The sequence below is a fragment of the Metopolophium dirhodum genome, chromosome 9 (assembly GCF_019925205.1).
Source record: "Metopolophium dirhodum isolate CAU chromosome 9, ASM1992520v1, whole genome shotgun sequence".
Classification (NCBI taxonomy): domain Eukaryota; kingdom Metazoa; phylum Arthropoda; class Insecta; order Hemiptera; family Aphididae; genus Metopolophium; species Metopolophium dirhodum.
The window spans coordinates 29455398-29476524 of NC_083568.1; the positions used below are offsets into that span (position 1 = coordinate 29455398).

The window sequence follows — 21127 nt, forward strand, 5'->3', positions numbered from 1 at the left end:
AGGTTTCGTTGATTAAATAAAGAATGCACGAATTATGCGTTGAACGCAATAAGGGCACCAAGAAAAAATGGAGAAACTGATTTTTTCGAAATTTAAAAATTGGCGAACGAATACCGAGATCAGTTTTCGAATCCACACGGAATAACAAATTAGAATACACTTTCAATAAAACTTTGTGCACGATTTGTGTGCATTTTTTACAAGAATGTCGCATAAACATACGCACTGCTATTACCCATCCAAAACCAGACAGGGTACCTACTTTGAAAATATCGTCTGTCTCGGATGTTTTAAAGTTTATAGCCGGGGTCACGAAACTTCCATTTTTTTTATAAATATTATACTAGGCATACCAACAACGAGAACAGCAATATTTTGTTGACGAAATTTTCTTTTAGTTTTTTTGCATTAATCGCGATATAGGTATAATTTTCTTACCTATATAGTATATAATGTTGAAAATTTGAAATGATTAATCATGTTCGGTATGAATTATGGTCTTGAAAAATTTATAGGTAGGTATATAGGTATACAACGATTGTCCGGTCATTTCTTCAAATCATTTGAATCCGAATAGGTTACCAATCTGAAGAAATTAATTGTGGTAGTCTTTACGAAATCGCAACATGCAAGAATCGCGCTGGATATTATAATATTATAAAATAATATAATAATAATATGTTTTTGCACAATAAGAGAATATTTAAATATTATTATTCGTGATGTAAGTTTCCGCTGAGGACGAGGAACAGTCATCCTCGGGGGTAATCCTAAATTCAATTTCTATAGTGGAATACGAGTTGTTGTTGACATATTTAAATTTTATATAATACGCATATATAATTGTATAAACATATCATATGCCACCCGAGTCCAAGAAAACATAATAATATATAATTTAAATATGTCGACGTTAATATTTCTACAACCCGACGAGAATTTAACTGTGCAAAATAATAATAATAATAATAATAGGTATATACATCCAGTATGCGGCGCATAATAAATCACATTATAAAAACCTATCTCTACAGCAGTACAGCTGCTATATATAGTATATACAGTACATATTATGATATGAACAGTATATTATATAGTACATAAAATAGTATATAATATATAATATTATATAGTACATAAACTAAATTTTAAATCTATTACAATCAATACAGTGTCCCCGTGCGAATCCATTTATTTACGTATTTCTAAATATTATTCGAACATTGACCGATTTGACCGTCAATATAACACTAGCTGCTCTTCGTTGCCCGTTAAATGTACCGACTCTATACGACTCAAACTCTGTTCAATCCGTTATTTAATATTCGGTGTACGGTGTTCAAAATTAATCTTAACTTTTCCGTTGCCCGGAATAATGATATAATAATAATAGTTTTATGTATAATATGTACCTACCTACAACTACTAAACTCGTCGTCGTCGCACCAGTCGCTGTGGCATAAATATTTTAGCTACAGCTGCCACGCGAGAGTAGGTAAACGATCGCGGGTTCTTCTCTTCATCTCTCGGGCTTACAAATTTCCGCAATGGGCGCCCACGATTCAACGCCGTTGTTAATAACGTAAATGTATTTCGATCAATACTAATATCCTTCGACTGTTAAAAAAATTAAACTGTCAAATTTTCTACTAAAATTGTTTTACACAAGAACCTATTACTGACGATTACGAACACAACAAAAAAAGAATTAGCGAAATCGGTCAAGCCGTTGCACGCGTGACGCAATGACCAAGGGAAACGGGGATCCATTTTTATATAGGGAGATTATAGGCTATACTCTATACCATGGTATATCTTAAACCGTGCTCTATACGTCATATATATTATACATATATATATGTATATTTAGTTGATAAAAATCGGTATGTCAGGTAACCTGGTGTTAACATTGATAATATTAATGTATAGTATGGCCGGTATGGATATATAAGGCTCTATGTAATAGCTTGAATTGTACGTAAAATTTAAAATTGATTACCTAAGGGTTAATTTGTGTGTGTATAATTAAATTAATGTAATAATTAATAATATATTTTATACTTATGAAAAATCGGGTGGTCCTTATCGAAAATCGGGAAAACTATAACCACGCATTTTTGATACCTACTTTTCTTTTACTTTTTTTTTTTTTTTGATTGTAATTATTAAATGATGTGGTGGTACTGCGTGAATTTGGAATTTTGGCAAAATTGTGGTGTTTTTTGTTATTCCCGTAAAAATACTATCTTAAGAAAAATACTAAAAATAGTGTTTCTTGTTATTTTTATACCACTTATAGGTACATGGGAAATTTTAAAATACAATCATTCACCAAAAATAAACTTTTCAATTTGCCACCTTCTGAAGCAGATTTGATATTAATTGACAACTATAATTTGCTAACTACCGGTGATTGTTTTGGAACGATCGGACAAGGTGGGGGGGGGGGGGGGTAGGTTCATCTAAATTTGGCCCTCCTAAATATAAAAAAATTATAACTTCTACAAAATTGATTTGTTAACTTCTGCAAAAAATTTGCTAATATTTGCTTACTTTCGGTATTAGCTTGTATTTTGGTTCGTTTAATAACTATAATTTAATGTGGGCGGCCAAGTTCATGTACGTATCAAAATGTCGGTAATTAGGATAAAAAGGCAACTGAAAAAAGCAGTAACATTTTTTTTTTTTCAAAGACTTAATAACGAGATATTTACAATATTTTACTTTATCTGTGAGATGAGTAAAATATACGTTATTTTGTAGCCTAGCCCTTCCCCCCTTTTTCCTATCATCACCCCCATATTGATGCAATATGCATTTAATTTTATATTTTAAATTACAATTTTACCAACAAATAACAATAAACGAGAGTAAATGACTTGTCAATTTATAATATAATGTTTTTATACTAGTATAATACTAAACCCTAAATTATAATATTAAATTATTTTAAATTATTATTTATTATCTAGGTAGGTACTTATCATATATTTTGAATTATTAGGTACTTAATATTTTACAAAAAAGAATACCTTATTAGTTATTTTAAGTCTGTGGCGTTAGGAAAAAAAATTACTATAAAGCATATTGGTTATTGTTATACTCATATCTATACGTCTTATGCCTTTTTTCCTTGTTCTTTTATTTCATTTGTTTTTACTTTTTTTCAACTGCCTTTTTTTTCTGGATGCCAAAATGTCCCCAGGGGACATATTGATTTGGAATAAAAAAACTGTATTAAAAAAATGTTTTGGAATAAAAATAGTAAAAATACTGATTTGGTATAGAGTCTGAGCCTGGGTTAGTGGATGTTATTATTGAATGCGGTATATCCCGCTCAGCAAATGGTAAATAAATAATAATGCACATTATAAATAAATATATGTCTGCTTAATACATGTTGAAGTCATTTTTTATGAGGAGCAAGTATATTGTAGCCGTAATAATACATCATGCCATTTAAAATGTAATCTCATTTAATCTTATATTTAAAATATAATATGCATGTACCTAACTATATATTGGTATTATAATGTTCATACTATTAGTATATACGTTATTAGTTATCACACTTATTACACTTGTTAACCATTATACTAATAATTAATTAACTGAAGTTATATATAAGCCATTAATAAAATATGTTTTATACATTTTATTAAAGTATTTTTCTCACAAGAAATATACAATATTAAATTTATTCCGTCCCACTCACTAAATTTTGATTTTGCAATATTTACAGCAAGGGTAGAGAACGCATAAAATCTTTGAACATACATGGTTGATACCAATAATAAAAAAATATAGGTAGTAAAAAAAAAGTCAGCATATATAACAGATTTTTTAATATGAAAACCAAATTAAAAATAAAACATAATTTTCTATAATACAAAATATTTCATATCTTCATAAATAGTACATTTTCACATTTAGGTAATAATAAAATCTAAATAGACTAGTAAAGTAGATATCTTAGGTACAATATAAATAAATTGATTGGAAGCCAATAATTCTTTAATATAAAATATGTAACAGATAATTAATATCAAAATAAAAACAACAACTAAATAGTATGCATAAAATCATCAACAAAAATAGGCAAAAGAAAACAACCACATGGCAATGAAACGTACAAGGAAACTTAAACATGTAATTATATAACAGATTTGTTCACATTTTATCACATAAACTGAGTAACTTTTGTGAGATTCATAAAAATATATTAATAGCTAGTAAGTAGTAATGAATACGGGTAGTAGTTATTTTTTGGTAAGTTGTATTGTGTTGAATCGATAAACATACGAGTAAAATATTTGATCGATAGTTAAATAGTTTTATGTCATATTTGTATACATCATCTAACATGTCATGGTTAACTTATACCTACAAATCGAATTTTATGGGAGTTAACATATTGTGGTAAAATTTGTATACAAAAATAAAACAAATTACTTAAATGAGGAAATAGTCGTATAATTATAATATGATAATTATCATACTATACCTCATTAAAATATCATGATGAGCTCTATTCAGGAAGTAATAATAAATTATTTATACCTAACATATCAGGTAAAGATTAGTATAGGTCAGGAAAACTAAATTCATTATTCAAGTCTTATTCGTCTTGTATCTGAGGTATCCCCAGTGCAAGAAACTGTCATTTCAGCAACATTCGACGCTGATGTTTACAGTCTTCAATGGCAAACCTGAAAATTTAAATCACATAATATTGAGCATTAAAAAAAAAAAAAATCCATTCCTTAAAGAAAATATTAATTATACAAATTTGTTAAATCTAAGATGCATTATAGAAAATGTATCTTCTAGATATAATTGATAGCGATACCCAATAATCTAAATCAATATTAGAATTTAACATAAATCTACCTATTATTAGTTATGTAATATTTTAAGATTGTAACATTCTTTATAGTTGGATTATGTCTTCAGTTTTCTCAAATTTACATACTTTAATTTAAAATTAAATTTATTAGTTTTTATTTTTATTAATTTAAACTTAACTATTACATAATCAATTGATTTTCTATGAAAAACAAAAAAATTTTCAAAAAAGTATAATACATAATTATTATATTCTGGTGGATGAGATTAATATTAACTTAAAGCTCGCCGTTTTGGTGATAAGTAATTTTTGTTATGGTATAAGTATATAAAAATATTTTGACCATGATAGTGCTGCATATTTATTATACGTGAATATTATTACTTATTATTTATAATTTGCACTTATTTAGTAACAAAGCTTAAGTTTGTATTGCCTTACTTGTACATGAAATACGCGTTTGGGGCTGTTGCTAAATGCCAGAGTGAATGCGCATCAAATGTCCACAAAAGTGGTGGAAAATCTGCTAGCTCTAGTAATGAAGCTAATGTCATGCCAAGTACGTAAAATATCAAATATTTACCATGGCCCATTCTGCGACGATTCAACACTGCCCATATTAGCATGGCTGTGCCTGTTACTGCGCCTGTATTTTTTAATGTTAATTAATGTATACAAAATATTGCTTATCAATTTTAATACTAACCAACGAGAAGATTAGTTGTCATGTTGTACTTGTAATCATATTCTGTGGTAAGTAGATATAAAGAATGATAGATAAATGCAAGAGAACAGATAACCATGAATGTATTCTTCACAATTTGATTACTGTATAATAGAATTCGATGACCAATCGTATAAAATGCAAATAAAACCATAGCATAAGCACTAATGTAGTCCATTAATTCAGTAAACATAGTGTCTCGACCATGGAATACAGCTGACCAAAACCAACAGTTTGCTGATACCTAAAAAAATATACATCATTAAAAATTAAAAATAGCAAACCATCGACTTTTACATAATACCTAGTTGTAAATTGCACCATTTTAATATGCAATAAAAATGGAAAATTATAAATCCAGCGTAAATAAAAGTATCAATAGTTTTTAAAAGAATAGTATTTAATATTTAATCATTATTCTACTCTTTAATTAATTTAAATAACTCTAGAAGTTTATTATTTAAAATTGTATACACAGTGAATTCAATTTCATAGAAACATAACCTAACCATTAAAAAAAATTAATTTAAATTAATGATTATGGGTTATAACATTTACACCAATAACTGTAATGATTATTACTCACTTAAAGTACATATTATTATATTTTTATAATGATCTTATGATTTAAGTTTTAGATGTATATTGCATACCCATTACCACAAAAAGATTAAAATAAAATGATCTTTTTCATATTTTTATTTGAAGACATTTTTTAGCTAGATGTTTTTAATATTTAATAAATAAAATGTAATTTACCAATGTGTACAGAGACCATATATTACATGATGGTAAAGTGAAACGAATTTGCTCTTTGAAACGGTTGAACATTACCAAATTTGTTAATAAATTTAATAAAGAAAAAGCTACAGATGCAGGTTCTTGTAAACCAAGTAGTCTCTTAAATGGCCACTAAAAAACAATAAAAGTTAATATTTGAAATAGATATTGTACAATTTGATAGTTCCCATGTACAACCTTTCCGTGAAACTGTGGAACTGGCCAATCACGTTCCACCAAACCTTCAACCATTGGCCACATGCAATCATATTTGCAATTTTCAGAACATTTCCATTTAAAAACTTCTAAAACTACAAGACAACAGCTTCTCTTGTATCTTACTCCATCTAAATACCCATTATAAGATCAGTGATAATATAAACCAATTATTGTGTTTGATTAAAACTAAATTATTTACCCTTGTCGCATCGTTTCTGTGAACATTCTACAACACAATTTCTGTAAGATGGAAAGCTGTCTCCCAGAGAACAATGTCCAAACACATAAGTTAACGCCAAAATGGTGAACACAAATAAATATTGTGTCATTTTTTAAATGTTATAATGATGTCGGTCGTCGAGCATTACTGGTTATGTTTCATTGTTTCATGACTAGAGAACGTTTGATAAAAATACCTAATACAATAAATTAAATAGAAATAGATTTAAATAGAAAAGCGGATACTTAGTTCTAGTATGTTTGTTAAAAGTAGTAATCCTAAATATTGCCTAAATTTGATCTGATGGCCTTTCGGTGGCTAAAATAGTAAAATAAAAAAAGTAATAATAATATTATTGTTATTATTGTATTAAGTTTATAGGTAATCACATTTATCACAATATCAGATATCTTACATCTGTTATCAACACAGATATATTTGATAAACTGGAATGGGGACAGTTGGGTCCCGTGATAAGAATTGGGTCCCGTGATAAGAAATTATAATTGATAATCTTAATCAATAGTTCGAATTCTAAACTCAAATAAAAAAATTACCAAAATACTCCCTCTCTCCAGCTCCTCAGCAGTGGTTGGCGACACCGACCCGCGTCCACACCACCATAGACCTATTAATAGGTCTATGGTAACATTGGTAACCACGGACGTCACGGCGTGCCGGGCCGGACGGCTCTGGTAACTGGTAAGTGCACGACAAATTAAATTTGTCATGGGTAATTGTTAACGACTCCCGACGCATACTCATGTACCGCTCACGCACCCGGCGTCCGCTCGCGACGCAAACCCAAGTCGGAAGTCCTGACATTGATTATAAATACTAGTATTTATAATCAATGGTCCTGATCTTCCAGGCCTCACGACCAACGAACAACGACCCGACACGGCCGTCAAATGCCGTCGCGTTAGTTCACCCACACCCGTGGCCTTTTTGGTCGAACCACGACCGGCACCAACGCTCGCACCGCTCGTCCAACATATTGCCGACAATATTGGGTTCCGGACACAACATCGTCGTTACCTAACCGGCCCAGATAATTCAAATTATCACCTTCACTCTGTAATAACTAATTCTTTCGATTCAACAAACAAACAACTTCATACCTCAAATTCAAAGTGTTATCTCTTCTCTCTCCCGATCTTCTCAAAACAAAACAACAATTTGGAGGTACGAGACACATGGTTTCGTTCACCTCCACGGTATTTTGCCTTATAAAAAATTACAGACTTATGATGTTTATATCTATACATCGTGACTACACTGTTTGTATAATAGCAGTCTGCGTTAAAAATATTGCGAAATTTCCACCGCGGATAGGTTATAAATTATAAAATAATAATATGATCTCCGTAATCCGTTCATCTGTGGCAAATGACAATCGTCAGAGACGAACAACGATTCCAAATAATATAATATTTACTCACATATTTCGTTCCATTTTGGTTGTTGAACCATTTTCACGAATGTCATATTTAATCTCAATACTTCTGGATTGAAAATTTGGGTCGGAGATGAAGACGCGCGCGCTGCATTTGCCTAGGCGGAGATGTGCCGCTCTGACATTACACAATAATATTATATGCTCGTAAGTTTCTATTCTTTTGACGCAATATACCTATCTTAAATAAATATTTATTGGCAGGCCAGCTATGGTACCCGCGGCCAGACGCAGAGTAATTTTCAAAAAATCCCGTTGTTTTAGGCGTGCAAAATTATTGTGATACTATGGAAAATACTTGGAAAATACCTTAAATAAATATACTACTATACCTACTGAGACCACTGAGATGGATAATAATATATTATTATATTATATACAACATCATTGTATATAAGTTTGAGATGAAAAGTTTTTTGAAATTTGAGATCAATGCTGTACCTGAGAGGCTAAAGGGTCTAAGTCCATTATTGTACATTTTCAGGAGAGCCAAAAAACCGTTTTTCAACTATTTTTATTTTACTTAAATGGCTGGTGTAAATTCAATTTAATGATTATACCAACAAGGTTTGTTTTAAATAATAAGCTGTAATATTCTCAATAAGATGAATATTTTTTCTTTTAATTATAACTTACCTATAATTGTTTATTTTACGATTTAAATGAAATGTTTTGGACTTAGATCATTTTGCTCAATCACACAGTGGACTTGGACTCTATTAATCTCCATGTTAATTTTGATTATTTTGAAAATATTATATCATTGAGTGTAGTAAATACTAAATTTTAATATGGATAAAAATATTATAATACAATATTGAATAATTTACAATTTTTATGAATTTTATTAAGGTATTAGTAAAGTTATATTGTATTCCAGTTAAATATAAAAATATTTTATCCCTATAAAAGGTCTTATTAGACCAATAAACAAAATTTAATTAAACACTGTTGATAAAATTCAAAATAAGAACAAAACATATTTTAAAAACAAATCTTTATTAATCAAAACATAATAAATAAAAATGCATAACCATCTTGGTTTGATATTATAATCCAGGTTAGGTTATTATTAACTAGGTACCTAACTACATACAATATTAGAATACAATATAAACTAAAATATAATATAACTTATATCATAATATCTATGATACCTATTATATTACATATTTTAATATAATTTTAAATCCATAATACTATGTAATTATAATAATTAATAATTATAATATTATTTGGACTAACCTTTGTTAGAATTTGCAAGTGTTGAATTGCCATTTGCAAGGCTTACAAGTTTTCTCCCTCTGTTCATATTATTTAGTATATATTTTATATAATTTTTATAATATTATATTCTACACCTTGTGTATCACGTCATTATATTTTATAACATTCAAATTAATATGCTAATTTACTAACAAGTAACAACCAACAACTTTGGTTCTTTTCATAAAACAATAAAATAAAATAAATGATGATGATAATAATAACGTTATCAATTAGATCTAAGTCACAGCAAATCCTAGCAAGAAGAGCCAAGTCCAAAAATAGAATGTTATCAATTGGGTCCAAGTCCTTACAAGAATTTTGCAAAATGATCCAAGTCCTAATCATGGACTTGGATCATAATTCATAAATCAAAATAAATATTTGGACTTAGTTCTTTTTGTTATTTCCCAATATCTCGGTAAATATTCGTTATTGGACTAAAATGAAGATAGCTAAAATGACGCGCGTCAAAATTTCACATAAGAAAAAACCATAACCTCAATTTTGATAAAAGTGGACTTGGACCCTTTAGCCTCTCAGGTACAGAATGATTATAGCCTATAGGCGATACCCATATAACTAGGTAAAGGTATAATACAATACAGAATGATTAATGTTATTTAATATGATATTTTGTAAGTAGGTACATAGCAGATACCGCTTAAATAATGTTTAGCTCAATTAAATAATGTTAAACATTTGGGTTTAAGAGAGAACGCCGCAAACGCTCTATTTTTTTTTAGGGTTTTATTTAAAACTAGGACATTTTCTTCAAATTTTCACATTTAATTATTTTTATATTATATTATACCTAATTATAGTGATATTATTGGCACTTTGCATGTTAGGTATATTGTTTAATATCTATGGCAATCGCCAATCGTTAACATTCGTCGGAGACCATTAGCGATTTTTATAATTTCAGTGAAAAGAAAAAAAAATTACCCAAAAAACAGACGGACAGTTCGTTAAACAGTATATAATATTATAATATAAGTTATAACACAAACTCTCGCATATTTTCGTTACGTTCATAAAATATTTCGATACTTTCAAGTTTCAGTTCGGAGCGAGACTGATGAAGACAGGGGTTTCAGCGGCGGTGTACTGGAAGACTGTATGCACTGATATAGATTTCACCGGAAGAGTCGACGTTTAAGCGTAAGTCTGTTTGGATATATTATTATTTTTTATTTTTATTGAGCTTAAACCCGGCAACTATGGCCATTAGCTGTTGTTTTGTTTGTAAGGGGGAGGAACAGTTGGAACGGTTGGTTGAAACACGTTTGTATGTGTGGCAAGGATTGGTAGCTTAAAAACCTGAGTGGTCACCCATCCGGGAGCTAGCAACACCGGTCGATACGTACACTCAGAGCATTTTCGCAGTTGAGTGTACGGATCGCGCCACACCAAGTCACTTTTCATATATTATTTTGGGGCTTAATTGTACTTTTTAGACTTGAATTAAACGCGTGTGTTGCCACGGACAGTCTATATTAGCTGGACGATGTAGAAGTACATACTTTACTCCCGAAAGCGCTATATGTATAAAATACGCGGAGACCGAACAGTCCAAAGGCTGTTTCACCATGCAAAGTTTAATACGTACCTTTCTTGCGTGATATACTAAACGGCAAACGTCGTATTTAATTCAAGGAAATGCCATAAAGTGATCTTATACAGCAGATTATAAAAATACCAAAAATACATTTGTATAGAACATTTATTATGCCTACCAGATTAAAATTTTGACAAAATTGGTTATTTCAACGAGATGTAACGATTTTAATTCCCTGTATTATGGTGTAGCTGGTACTTATAGTTTATAATATATATATGTAAAATGTACTAAGTTAATACAAATAATAAATTATTATTCGAAAACACGATTTCGTATAGGCAGGGCAGCCGTAGGTTTTTTGCCGCCCTACACAAATCTAATTTTACGCTGCCCTATGCAATAGTTAATTTTTTGGAGGGTAAGGGGTTGAATGAAATATGGACATTAATTTTTAACTATGGACCCTTGTTAGTTGTTTTATTTAAAAGAAAAATGTTTTGAGTGACCTTAGTTTTCTTTACAAAATATAAAATAAAAATAAATATAATAATAATAATAATAATAATAAAATAAAAATAAATGTTGGGTATTAAATAGAACAAGTAATATTTTTGACCATCGTTATACATTCATTATCTTTATCAGAGATCAACAATATGTATTTAATTAAACTTTAAACATATATAACTACAAAATTAAAAATATATTAAATAAAATTAATTTTGTGAGCCTTTTCTTGGGCAAAATCAGTCGGTAAATTTTTAAACTCCAGATTTTCCATTACTTCTTTTTCAATAGAAATTGTAGCAAGATCACTTAACCTTTCTTGATTCATAGAAGACCTCAAATAGTTTGCTAAAGGACGCTACACCCGCATGTGTTGTCTCCGTCTTACAAATGTACAACATAGCAAAAACTGTTTTACGCGGGAAAGAATCGAGAAGGCTACAGTCATAACTAAGAAACTAGATTTGCACCACATAAAAAGGAGAACTTTGGCTGTGCAACGTTTTTTTTATTTTTTTGATATCACTTTTTTAGAATAAAGTTTTTACTGTTTCAAAAATTATTTTTTGTGTTTTTCAAACTTGAAAAACTTTTTTCATATAAATGATATCAAAAAAATAAAAACAACGTTGCACAGCCAAAGCTCTTCTTTTTATGTGGTTTTTATGCGGTTATGACATTATAATTTCAAATAATTAGTAAGTGAAAAATTAAAATAAAGGTAAATAGGTAAATTATAAAACAATATTTCATATTATTTTCTCCTTTTATTTTTTTATTTTTCCTGTTGAAAACACGCCTAAAACTATACCAGTAAAAAAAATGTTTCATTAAAATAGGTCATGATAGTTAAAAATTAAAAAAAATTTAAGCAAACAATATTGCAACTGTGGATGGAAGGGGGAGGAGGGTGAAGTATGTTTTAACCATACAAAAAATTTAAGCTTGATTAATTATTAATTACAATTTGCTTAGATACGTATCTATTTTTATTATAATACCAATACACGACTAGGTATATACGCCTACTCTATACGGGTACCTTTTTTGGGTAGATACTTACCTGGCTGGCACCTGCGTATTCTTATTACATTTCACTTAAATATTTATAATTGGCTGCAGAGAGGAAGGGGGTAAAGTATGTTTTAACCAGAAAAAAACATTTTTAATAATATGATTAATTAATGTACAATTTGATAGATTTTTGGTCAACATTTGAAGTAGAAAGGTATGTCTATGAGGTTATTTATTTTTGATAAAATAATTACAAAAAAATCGTTTTTGTCAAATACTAGTATTCTCGTTTTCAGAAAAATTTTTTTGAAAATCCATATAGCGCTTTTTCCCTATCTTGGGTTTTAGTTATTATTTTCCCAAATACATTATTATATTATTATTATTGTTGTTGTTTGTGTATTGGCAATATTAACATCGCGTTATCACCGGGATGACAAGTTCGTATATTCGGCTACGTGTTCCAGCTATAATAATAGTATTATTATTATTATAATCAACGTATATGTAAAGTGTAAACGTCTCGAACTACGTTCGAATGTCAAACAAACTCTAATAACAATAATATAAATCGTGTGAATTAATGTGCTGAATAGTAGCACTTTTCTTTACATAATGGTATGAATATTGTGTATTGTATAAGTTATAGGCGCAACTAGGGTTAAAATTCTGGGGATGCTACAGCCCGCCTGACAAAACTATTAATTTAAAATAACCCATAGACTTGTACCTATCTAAATCAATAAGGAATACATTTGGGAAGGCAAAATCATAACCAGGGGGGCTATAGGTAATAATTCCATCGAACTATTGCCTAATCATTGTATTATAATATAGTAAATGAATAGCGGGGAATGTTAAGAATTTAAAATAATAATTAAATATAAATATTAGATAATAATATAGGTCACCAGGTTAAGATAGTTTTTTTTGATAAGTTGTTTGAAATTCGTTAATTTATAACTGCATGTCGGCGAAGCGTTCTGTTGTCGGACATTAAAATCGTTGATTCCCGGACAACCCGTCCAGTGCTGGTGAGTGGTGACCATATTGCAATATATCTCAATCTTATTATTCTCAATTTTATTGCTAAAGAATTGACAATTTAAAACAAGGTTTCTATAATTCTTATTATTCTAAAGTTCATACTTTTACTTGAACCATGGTAAATAATATGATTTTTATTCTATTCATATCATGTTTGTGTTTAAAAGAGTTAAGTATTTACCCTAGCTAGAAGCAGTATAGAAACGTACATATTATACTTGCCAACATTTAGAAAACATACGAATTAAGTATCTTATGAATGTTTGTTGATAGAACTCTTGCTCTATAATAATCAAATTCATATTGATTTGGCTTAGCTCTACTGTCCCTAAATTTTGCTGCATGATAATTGTTTTAGGCCAAGCGCATTTAACATATCGTCTACCCAGTACGAAGGTTTTAATAGCGTAATTAATATTTCAAGTTATATACATCAGGAATATTAAAAATATATATAAAATTGAACATATACATTGTCATTTATCATATTATTTATTTCTGCATTGTTGAATACAATATATCTCAACTATAAAAATACTTTTTAATACCCATATCTTGGAATACAAAAAAAAGAAGTTAAGTTGGGATCCGTCCATTGTGTGCTCCCCTTGGTAAATATGTCACAGCAAATATGTGTGAACATTTTGATCAATTGATAATATGAATAACACATTCAAATTTCAAGTATATAAATTAAATACATTTTTAAATAGTTTATGTTGTCGAACTTTTATTTTTTTGAATATAAAATCAGCAAAATAATGACGGATAATGTTATGTCTATGAATATTAAGAACGTTAAAAATGTTTGTAACTTTTTAATGTACGTTTCTTCTTCTACAGGGGGTTTCTACAGGAGATTCACTATTCAGTCATTTTTAATTCTTTTTCTTGTACTAATTGATTATATTCTATAACAAAAAATTATCATGGATTATTTTTAAAAGTATAACTCATATAAGTCATATCTAAATATAACTCACCTTTTAGTATTCCAATACATTTTGGAATAATCGATGTCTTTTTCAGTTTTAGGATAATGGTAATTTCTGAATAGCTCAATTACGGTTATTAATAATGTGATAAAGAGAGCGTTTCGCTTGTATATCATATTGCGTGTCACGTGTTACGTAAAAAGTGAAATGAGATGAATAATGAATAATCACGTACGATTGGCTTGATTTTTTTTAACAATAAATTTTAAACCAACTAAACAATGTTTACTTAAAAAAAGTAAAACAAATTGATATTAATGATGTTGATACAATGAATATGAAAGAAATTAATAGTGTAGTATTAAAAAATATTAAACGACGAATCGTATTAACGTTAGCGTCTACTATATCCGCAAACTATAGTATATATTATGTATATAGCATATATGCACATTTTCATTTGCCCGTTCTGTTGACTTTTCTTGTATTATCATAACTTCTATAACAATAATTATCATCGATTTTTGTTAAAATAAATAATAACTCTTAAGTGTTAAGTCATTATATTATATTACCATCCGCCAATCTTGTGAGCATATCATTGATGTTTTCAGCCTTTTCACTAATACTTATAGCTGAATTTATGATATTGTTGGCCGCCTGTGTTATATCCTATAATTTATAGATATGGCCGTATTTGAGGGGATAGGGGGGGGGGGGGCAACGGGGACATTTGCCGAGGGCGGCCAATTTTTGATACATTTAGGGGGCGGCCAGGCACCAGTGTAATATTATATAATAAATAAAATTTTTTTTTTGTTAATAATTTGTTTGAGTACCTACTTGGACGTTTTGCATTGCATGATGACTGTGATACGGCCATACGTCGGGTTATTTACTAATTTTATCAATCAATGATAAGTATTCATTTTTATAATTTTTTTTATAGTTTACAATCGTATGGCGTATATTATACTATTTATGATGCATTTTAATGAAAATAAATTATGTTTATAAAACTTTATTTTATTATTCAACCAGTGTCGTCGCGGACCGTTTGATATTTTAAACAAAGGGCAATAGAATTAATACTGTTAAAACCGGGGTTAAAACTGTCATGAGTACATCTATCCGTAAGCCATTTTAATGAAAAAATTATGTTTACAAATTTTTTTTTTTTTATTAGTTAACCCGCGGCTACTTATGCTATTGGGTGGTTTTTAAACTGTTGAGGAGGGAACAGTAGGTGTAAACACGACGTGTGTGTAGTTTTGGCAGATTTTCAAGTGGGCCAGGTTTGAACCAGCGCCGGTGTCTGACAACCGACGTCTTAGTCCGCTCGGCCACTCCGTCCTCTTTTATTTTATTGTTTAACCAATAATATTATAAAATTATATTATTATAATTAAATATTTATACTTTAGTTTAAGTGGTGTTGGTGCAGATGCGTACGTACTTGCGTACACGGCGATTTTCTTCTCAGTTGCGTACACAATTATCGAAAGTCAAACTACGAACGAATTATAGTCGCATTTGTGTACACAGCTTAAAATGTGGGCATTCCCTATGTATACTTTTGCCGCCTAAACATATATTATAAGCTATTTATCGTCTTATCGAATCAAGGACGTACGATTTGCTGTATACACGCACCGTTTTACTTGATACGATTTGATCTACGATTGTACGATTGATACGTTTTTTGATACGTTACATCAGTGTGTGAACAGTATACCATACGGACAACAGTGTTGTTGCTCACAGCATTTTTTTTTTTACTATAATTTATTATTAATATTTAAATGGAATTAATCGAAACAACAAAAAAGAAGCCATCTTTAATTGACGGTAGCAGGTTTCAATACCGACAACATCGAAAAAATAAAGATGGAACCATAAGCTAGTTGTGTGCAAACGAAAAAAAAACGGCAGATGAACGTTAAAGTCACGAGGCAAGAACGTGTTTTCCATCACCGATCACGAGTGCACTCCCGATGTTGCAAAGACTGAAGAACAGAATATAAAAAAATCCTAATCGACAGCTCGCAAGAGGTAAAACATATTAATATTAAATAAACAGTCTTGTTAAGAATACTTTTCAAATGTATTCAGAATACGTAGTTAAATACTTGGTGTGATTTGTATTTAAAATACGTATTCAAATATAAATACAAATACCTTTCAAAAGTATTCAAAATACTTACAAAAATACTTTATTTTAAAATCAATAATTCAATCAGTTCAATGACTAGTCGACCAAAACCACTATTACCCACGCCATAAAGTACTATTATTTAATAGTTTCTTTAATCAAACAAACCAAGCCCTCTCATGTTATACTACACAAATCACGAAAATTAGCAAATTATTTTGAGTTGGGAATTCATAAATTTTTTTCTTTGTAAATCTAAGATTTTAAAATGTAATAATATCGTAATATTTAAGTTTGTCTACTTTTATCGAAAAAAGATGACTACAATCAAATTAAATTTTTATGAGCGATTGAAATTCATATTTTTACAACATTTGATATTCACTCGATATCTCATGAAACGATTTTCTTATTTTGTTGTAATAAAAAAACGTTTGACTGTAGATACTTGAAAATTTCACTGAATGATTGTATTAGCATTTTCTATACACGATAAAATTTTGAAAATATTTTGACTCTTTTTGAGCTGTTTACGGACATTGTTAGTTTTTTTTTCTATAAATATCAATACAATTTTATTTGTTGGGCAAAAAAGCGTGAAAATTTAATATATGGCTCCTGATATATCGTTCTAATAGCTGTTGAAAAATATTAAAAATACATAGGCACAATTTTTTTGATAAGCATTTAAAGTTCAAATTTTGACAAAATGTATCAAATTTATAATTTAATAATTATTTTGTAGTTAAATTTTATAAAATGTTCAACTTTTATAGCTAAGGAGTAAGGATTGAAAATTGAAAACAAGGCTCTTAGGCTTCACGTAAATAGATTATATTATATAAATTTGGGTATAAATTACTTTATTCACAATAATATCATCAAATATACTTGGTAATATCATAGGCTGACTGACCGTTTTCGCTCAGAATCGTTTTTCTTATACAATGATATTATATCATTGAATTCAAATTTAACACCATCCATTACAGTGACTCACTTATAACCTACTGTACAGCAGAGCGACATCCACTTACCCAACTTTTTTGATATTTGTAATTTAACAAAAACACTGTTGGTTAACACTTAACTCACACGAGCATGTTCAGTGATGAACATTATTCTGTTGAAATAAATAAAACTAAAAGTATATATCTTAACACCAAAAAAGAAAACACAATATCAACGAAATAAGTAACTATTTATTATAAAAATTTTATAATAATATAGAAATAGTTTTTTTTTATTTAACAATTTTGAAAATAATATGTTGCGCAAAGTTGCAAACAACCAAAAAATAATTTATAAAAATAAAAAAAAAACGAAAAAGACAAAATTTCAACACAACAATAATATAGGTATGTAAATAAGAAAAAAACACCAGACGAGACACAATAAGCACGGGGGGGGGGGAGTGGTACTTGATGGCGAAGTGTGGGCTACTGGTTACCACTACACGCTTTCCCGGTCGGTCCCACGGGCGGACGAGTGGAGTCGACGGCGCCGCTTGCTCGCGGGTGACGACCATCGTGACGGAGGGCAAGGCCCGGCCGCGACGGGACGGTTGGCGGCGAGCGGCTAGTGCGCAACGACGACGACAACGACGGAGCGCTGAAGACGAGACCGTACGACATTACGACAAAGACGTCGACGGCGGCGGCGCAGACCAAAAACACTGAGCGAGCCGAGGCGGCCAGTATTTACTTGCGCTTGAGGAATCGGCCGGAGGCGCTTGACTGCTTGAGACTCGGCCGGCGGGATTGTCACCGGACGAAAACCCGAGAGTATCGGCGGACCGCAACGTTGCGATCCCGACGCTCTCCGCGGTTTTCGTCCAGTGGAAATCCCGACATTGCCGCGTCTGCGTCCTCCGTCGCCGAGCAGACGAAAACCTGAAAGATTCGGCGGACTCTCCGCAGCTTTCGTCCTGGCACGCACACCGCCTGAAACCTTGGAACGGTTTCCGCGGGTCCGCCGGCGATACTGACGTCCTAGCTCAAATATATAGCTCGCTTGTCGTGTTTGGCAGTCTCCACCGCCGCCGCCCGTCCTTCCGCGGAGTTGACTTGCGAAGAACGTGTAGATAGCGACTTACCGCCCCGGACACAATGTGCTCTTTCGCGTACCACTCCTCTGTCTTGCCGCCGTCTCGTCTGGCGTTCCTCGGGCAAGGTGTGGGTACGGGATTCTGCTGGCCGTTATTCCCATCGGCGGCCGCAGCAACATAACAGACGTCCGGCCTGTTTTATGCCTACCCACGCCCTGTCTGTCGCTCGGCCACTGGAACAATAGACTCCTCGCAGTCTAGACACCCGGTTTGCCCATACTCTTCGCCGACTTTCTGCCGGTCGCACTCGGTGCAATCCGCCCGCAGTTCTTTTTCGCTCTCCGCGTGGTTGTCGAGGTCCAAAAGTGCAGCCCGTCCATGCGATGGTTCGGACTGTCCGCTGCAAGACTGCACTTCCGGAATCTCCTCGCCTTGGCCGGTGACGACCGTGCTCACCACCGAAACGACGTAGTCGCTTAAATCAGCTCCTCCTCGCCGTCGTCCATGACTTCGGGTTCGTGTTCTTTTGAGTAAAGGAGTTCACTTTTCGCTAGCAAAGCTGCTACTACGTCCATTGCAGACACGTTAAAATAGGCCCCGAGGACCTCGTCGTCGTATACGCGTTGCAAGATGGTTTGGCGTCATAATTGTGATAAAATTATTGTGAATTTACGCATAACTTTTTTTAAATTAAACTAATAACAATTTACGAGGAACTAACTCGTGTATATTTCCGGGCTTTGGAGTCAGGAATGGATTTGATTCGTCATCTAGGCAGTGCCGTGCTAACTCTCATTGGTGCCCCAGGGCAATAATATTTGGCGCCCCTAATAAACATACATATTTAAATATTTGGCCACCCTATTAGCACAGCTCTGCATCTAGGGGGGGGGGGACAATATCTTTTTGATCCAAAAATTGTACTTTCGACTATTTACCTACTTAGGGTATACAGAGGGAAAAACATATTATTATATCCAATAGTAACATTTGTAGTCCGTGATTATACCTACCTATAATACTTATAATTTATAAACACTATGAACTTATTTATGCTGCTGTGTTAACCGAAAAAATGGTATCTCAACTCAACATGATTGAGCAAATAACGTTTTTAACAGTGCCTAAATCAAGCCTAAAAATAGCGTTTATACAAAAAAATGATCAAAACTTGTTCCGATTGGTAACTCCATAATAACAATGGACTTACCGGATTATCGCTTAGTCTTTTCTGGACATACCTTGTTTTAGCCCAAATTGTAAGTATTTGCCTTTTTATCCAACGTATGAATATACGCCAAAACACGGTAACTCCATTATTTTTAATGTGATATATCGAGTTTTTGCTTAATGTTTTCGCTTACAAAACATCAAATATATTGGACTTAACGCATATTCTTTTATTTAAGATTTCATTTTTAGATGGGTTTTAATAGGAAATACGCTATTTTTACTTAAAAAATCGGTGTAAAAACCACTAATTTTACTGTTAGGAACAAAACAAAAAATGTAAATAAAATGGAGATACCCTGTTCACGCTTAGCATGGAAGTATTATAAGTATATACAGATTTTTGAAAGAAATTATTATTTATAGGTAGTTTATGATGTCTAGGGGGCATGGCCACCATGCCCCCCCCCTATACTGCGCGCCTATTCATACTTGGGTGTCAGCACCAGTTCGTCCGTGTGTGTTCGGCAACATGATCCGAGGCAATAACGCTGTGGGGCAAGTGACCAGATGAACGGAAAAAACAACTTAGGGCACCAGAAGGTCAAATGCTGACGGTTGAAGGACGCATCTGCTCTTGCAGTCGATTCGTTATATATATAATAAAAAATATTTTTCAAAAACTTTTCTTTTCTATGCGTTAAAATTACAGTGTTTATGTACATAAATAATGCATTTTAAACAAGTAAAAATTACTTTTGTCAAATATAAATACCAAAAATTAAATAATACATTTTTGTTTTCTATATCTGTGCCTACAACAATTTTATCTTAGAATTTAGATCATATGCTATGGATGGAGTCATGCCCCGATATTTGAAGCACATAATATTATAAGCAACGAGTCGTTGCTTGAGATGTGCTAGTGTATCCTCTTCGTATATTTATGCTAATAACTGCATTCTCCATGAGAATTCATGAGTGATAACTAGTGAAACAAGTGATACATATACACAGATTTCTATACTGTAGTATAGAAATCTGTGTAAAAAATAGATGTATAATATGTTACGGTAAAAGTACGGTAGTTAAACCTAGGATTTATCGGTTAACCCTAAGATTTACATTACACTACAGTGCAATTATACAGGTACAAAAATAATATTTTAATAACTAATGA

At 31.4% G+C, this 21127-nt stretch overlaps 1 protein-coding gene and 1 long non-coding RNA gene across 2 annotated transcripts; one reads left to right on the forward strand and one right to left on the reverse strand.

The window, feature by feature from the left end:
* Positions 1-3996: 3996 nt before the first annotated feature.
* LOC132951638 (post-GPI attachment to proteins factor 3) lies at positions 3997-7174 on the reverse strand. The gene is made up of 6 exons (XM_061023457.1): positions 6769-7174; positions 6549-6697; positions 6330-6482; positions 5553-5814; positions 5288-5492; positions 3997-4709 (listed from the first exon to the last, which is right to left on the reverse strand). Exons 1-6 carry the CDS (start codon positions 6896-6898, stop codon positions 4661-4663), a joined length of 948 nt encoding a protein of 315 aa, XP_060879440.1. The 5' UTR covers positions 6899-7174; the 3' UTR covers positions 3997-4660.
* Positions 7175-7308: 134 nt separating this feature from the next.
* LOC132951641 (uncharacterized) lies at positions 7309-21127 on the forward strand. Its single transcript, XR_009665375.1, has 4 exons — positions 7309-7491; positions 10572-10675; positions 16434-16630; positions 20374-21127. It is a non-coding gene; the product is annotated as an uncharacterized LOC132951641 (long non-coding RNA).

Excerpts from the sequence above, each read along its gene's own strand:
- LOC132951638 (XM_061023457.1), bottom strand. The coding sequence starts at position 6,898 with ATGACACAATATTTATTTGTGTTCACCATTTTGGCGTTAACTTATGTG. Across the intron at positions 6,698-6,768 it reads ACAGAAACGATGCGACAAGG|ATGGAGTAAGATACAAGAGA; the intron begins GTAAATAATTTA and ends ATGGGTATTTAG. Across the intron at positions 5,815-6,329 it reads TATGGTCTCTGTACACATTG|GTATCAGCAAACTGTTGGTT; the intron begins GTAAATTACATT and ends ATATTTTTTTAG.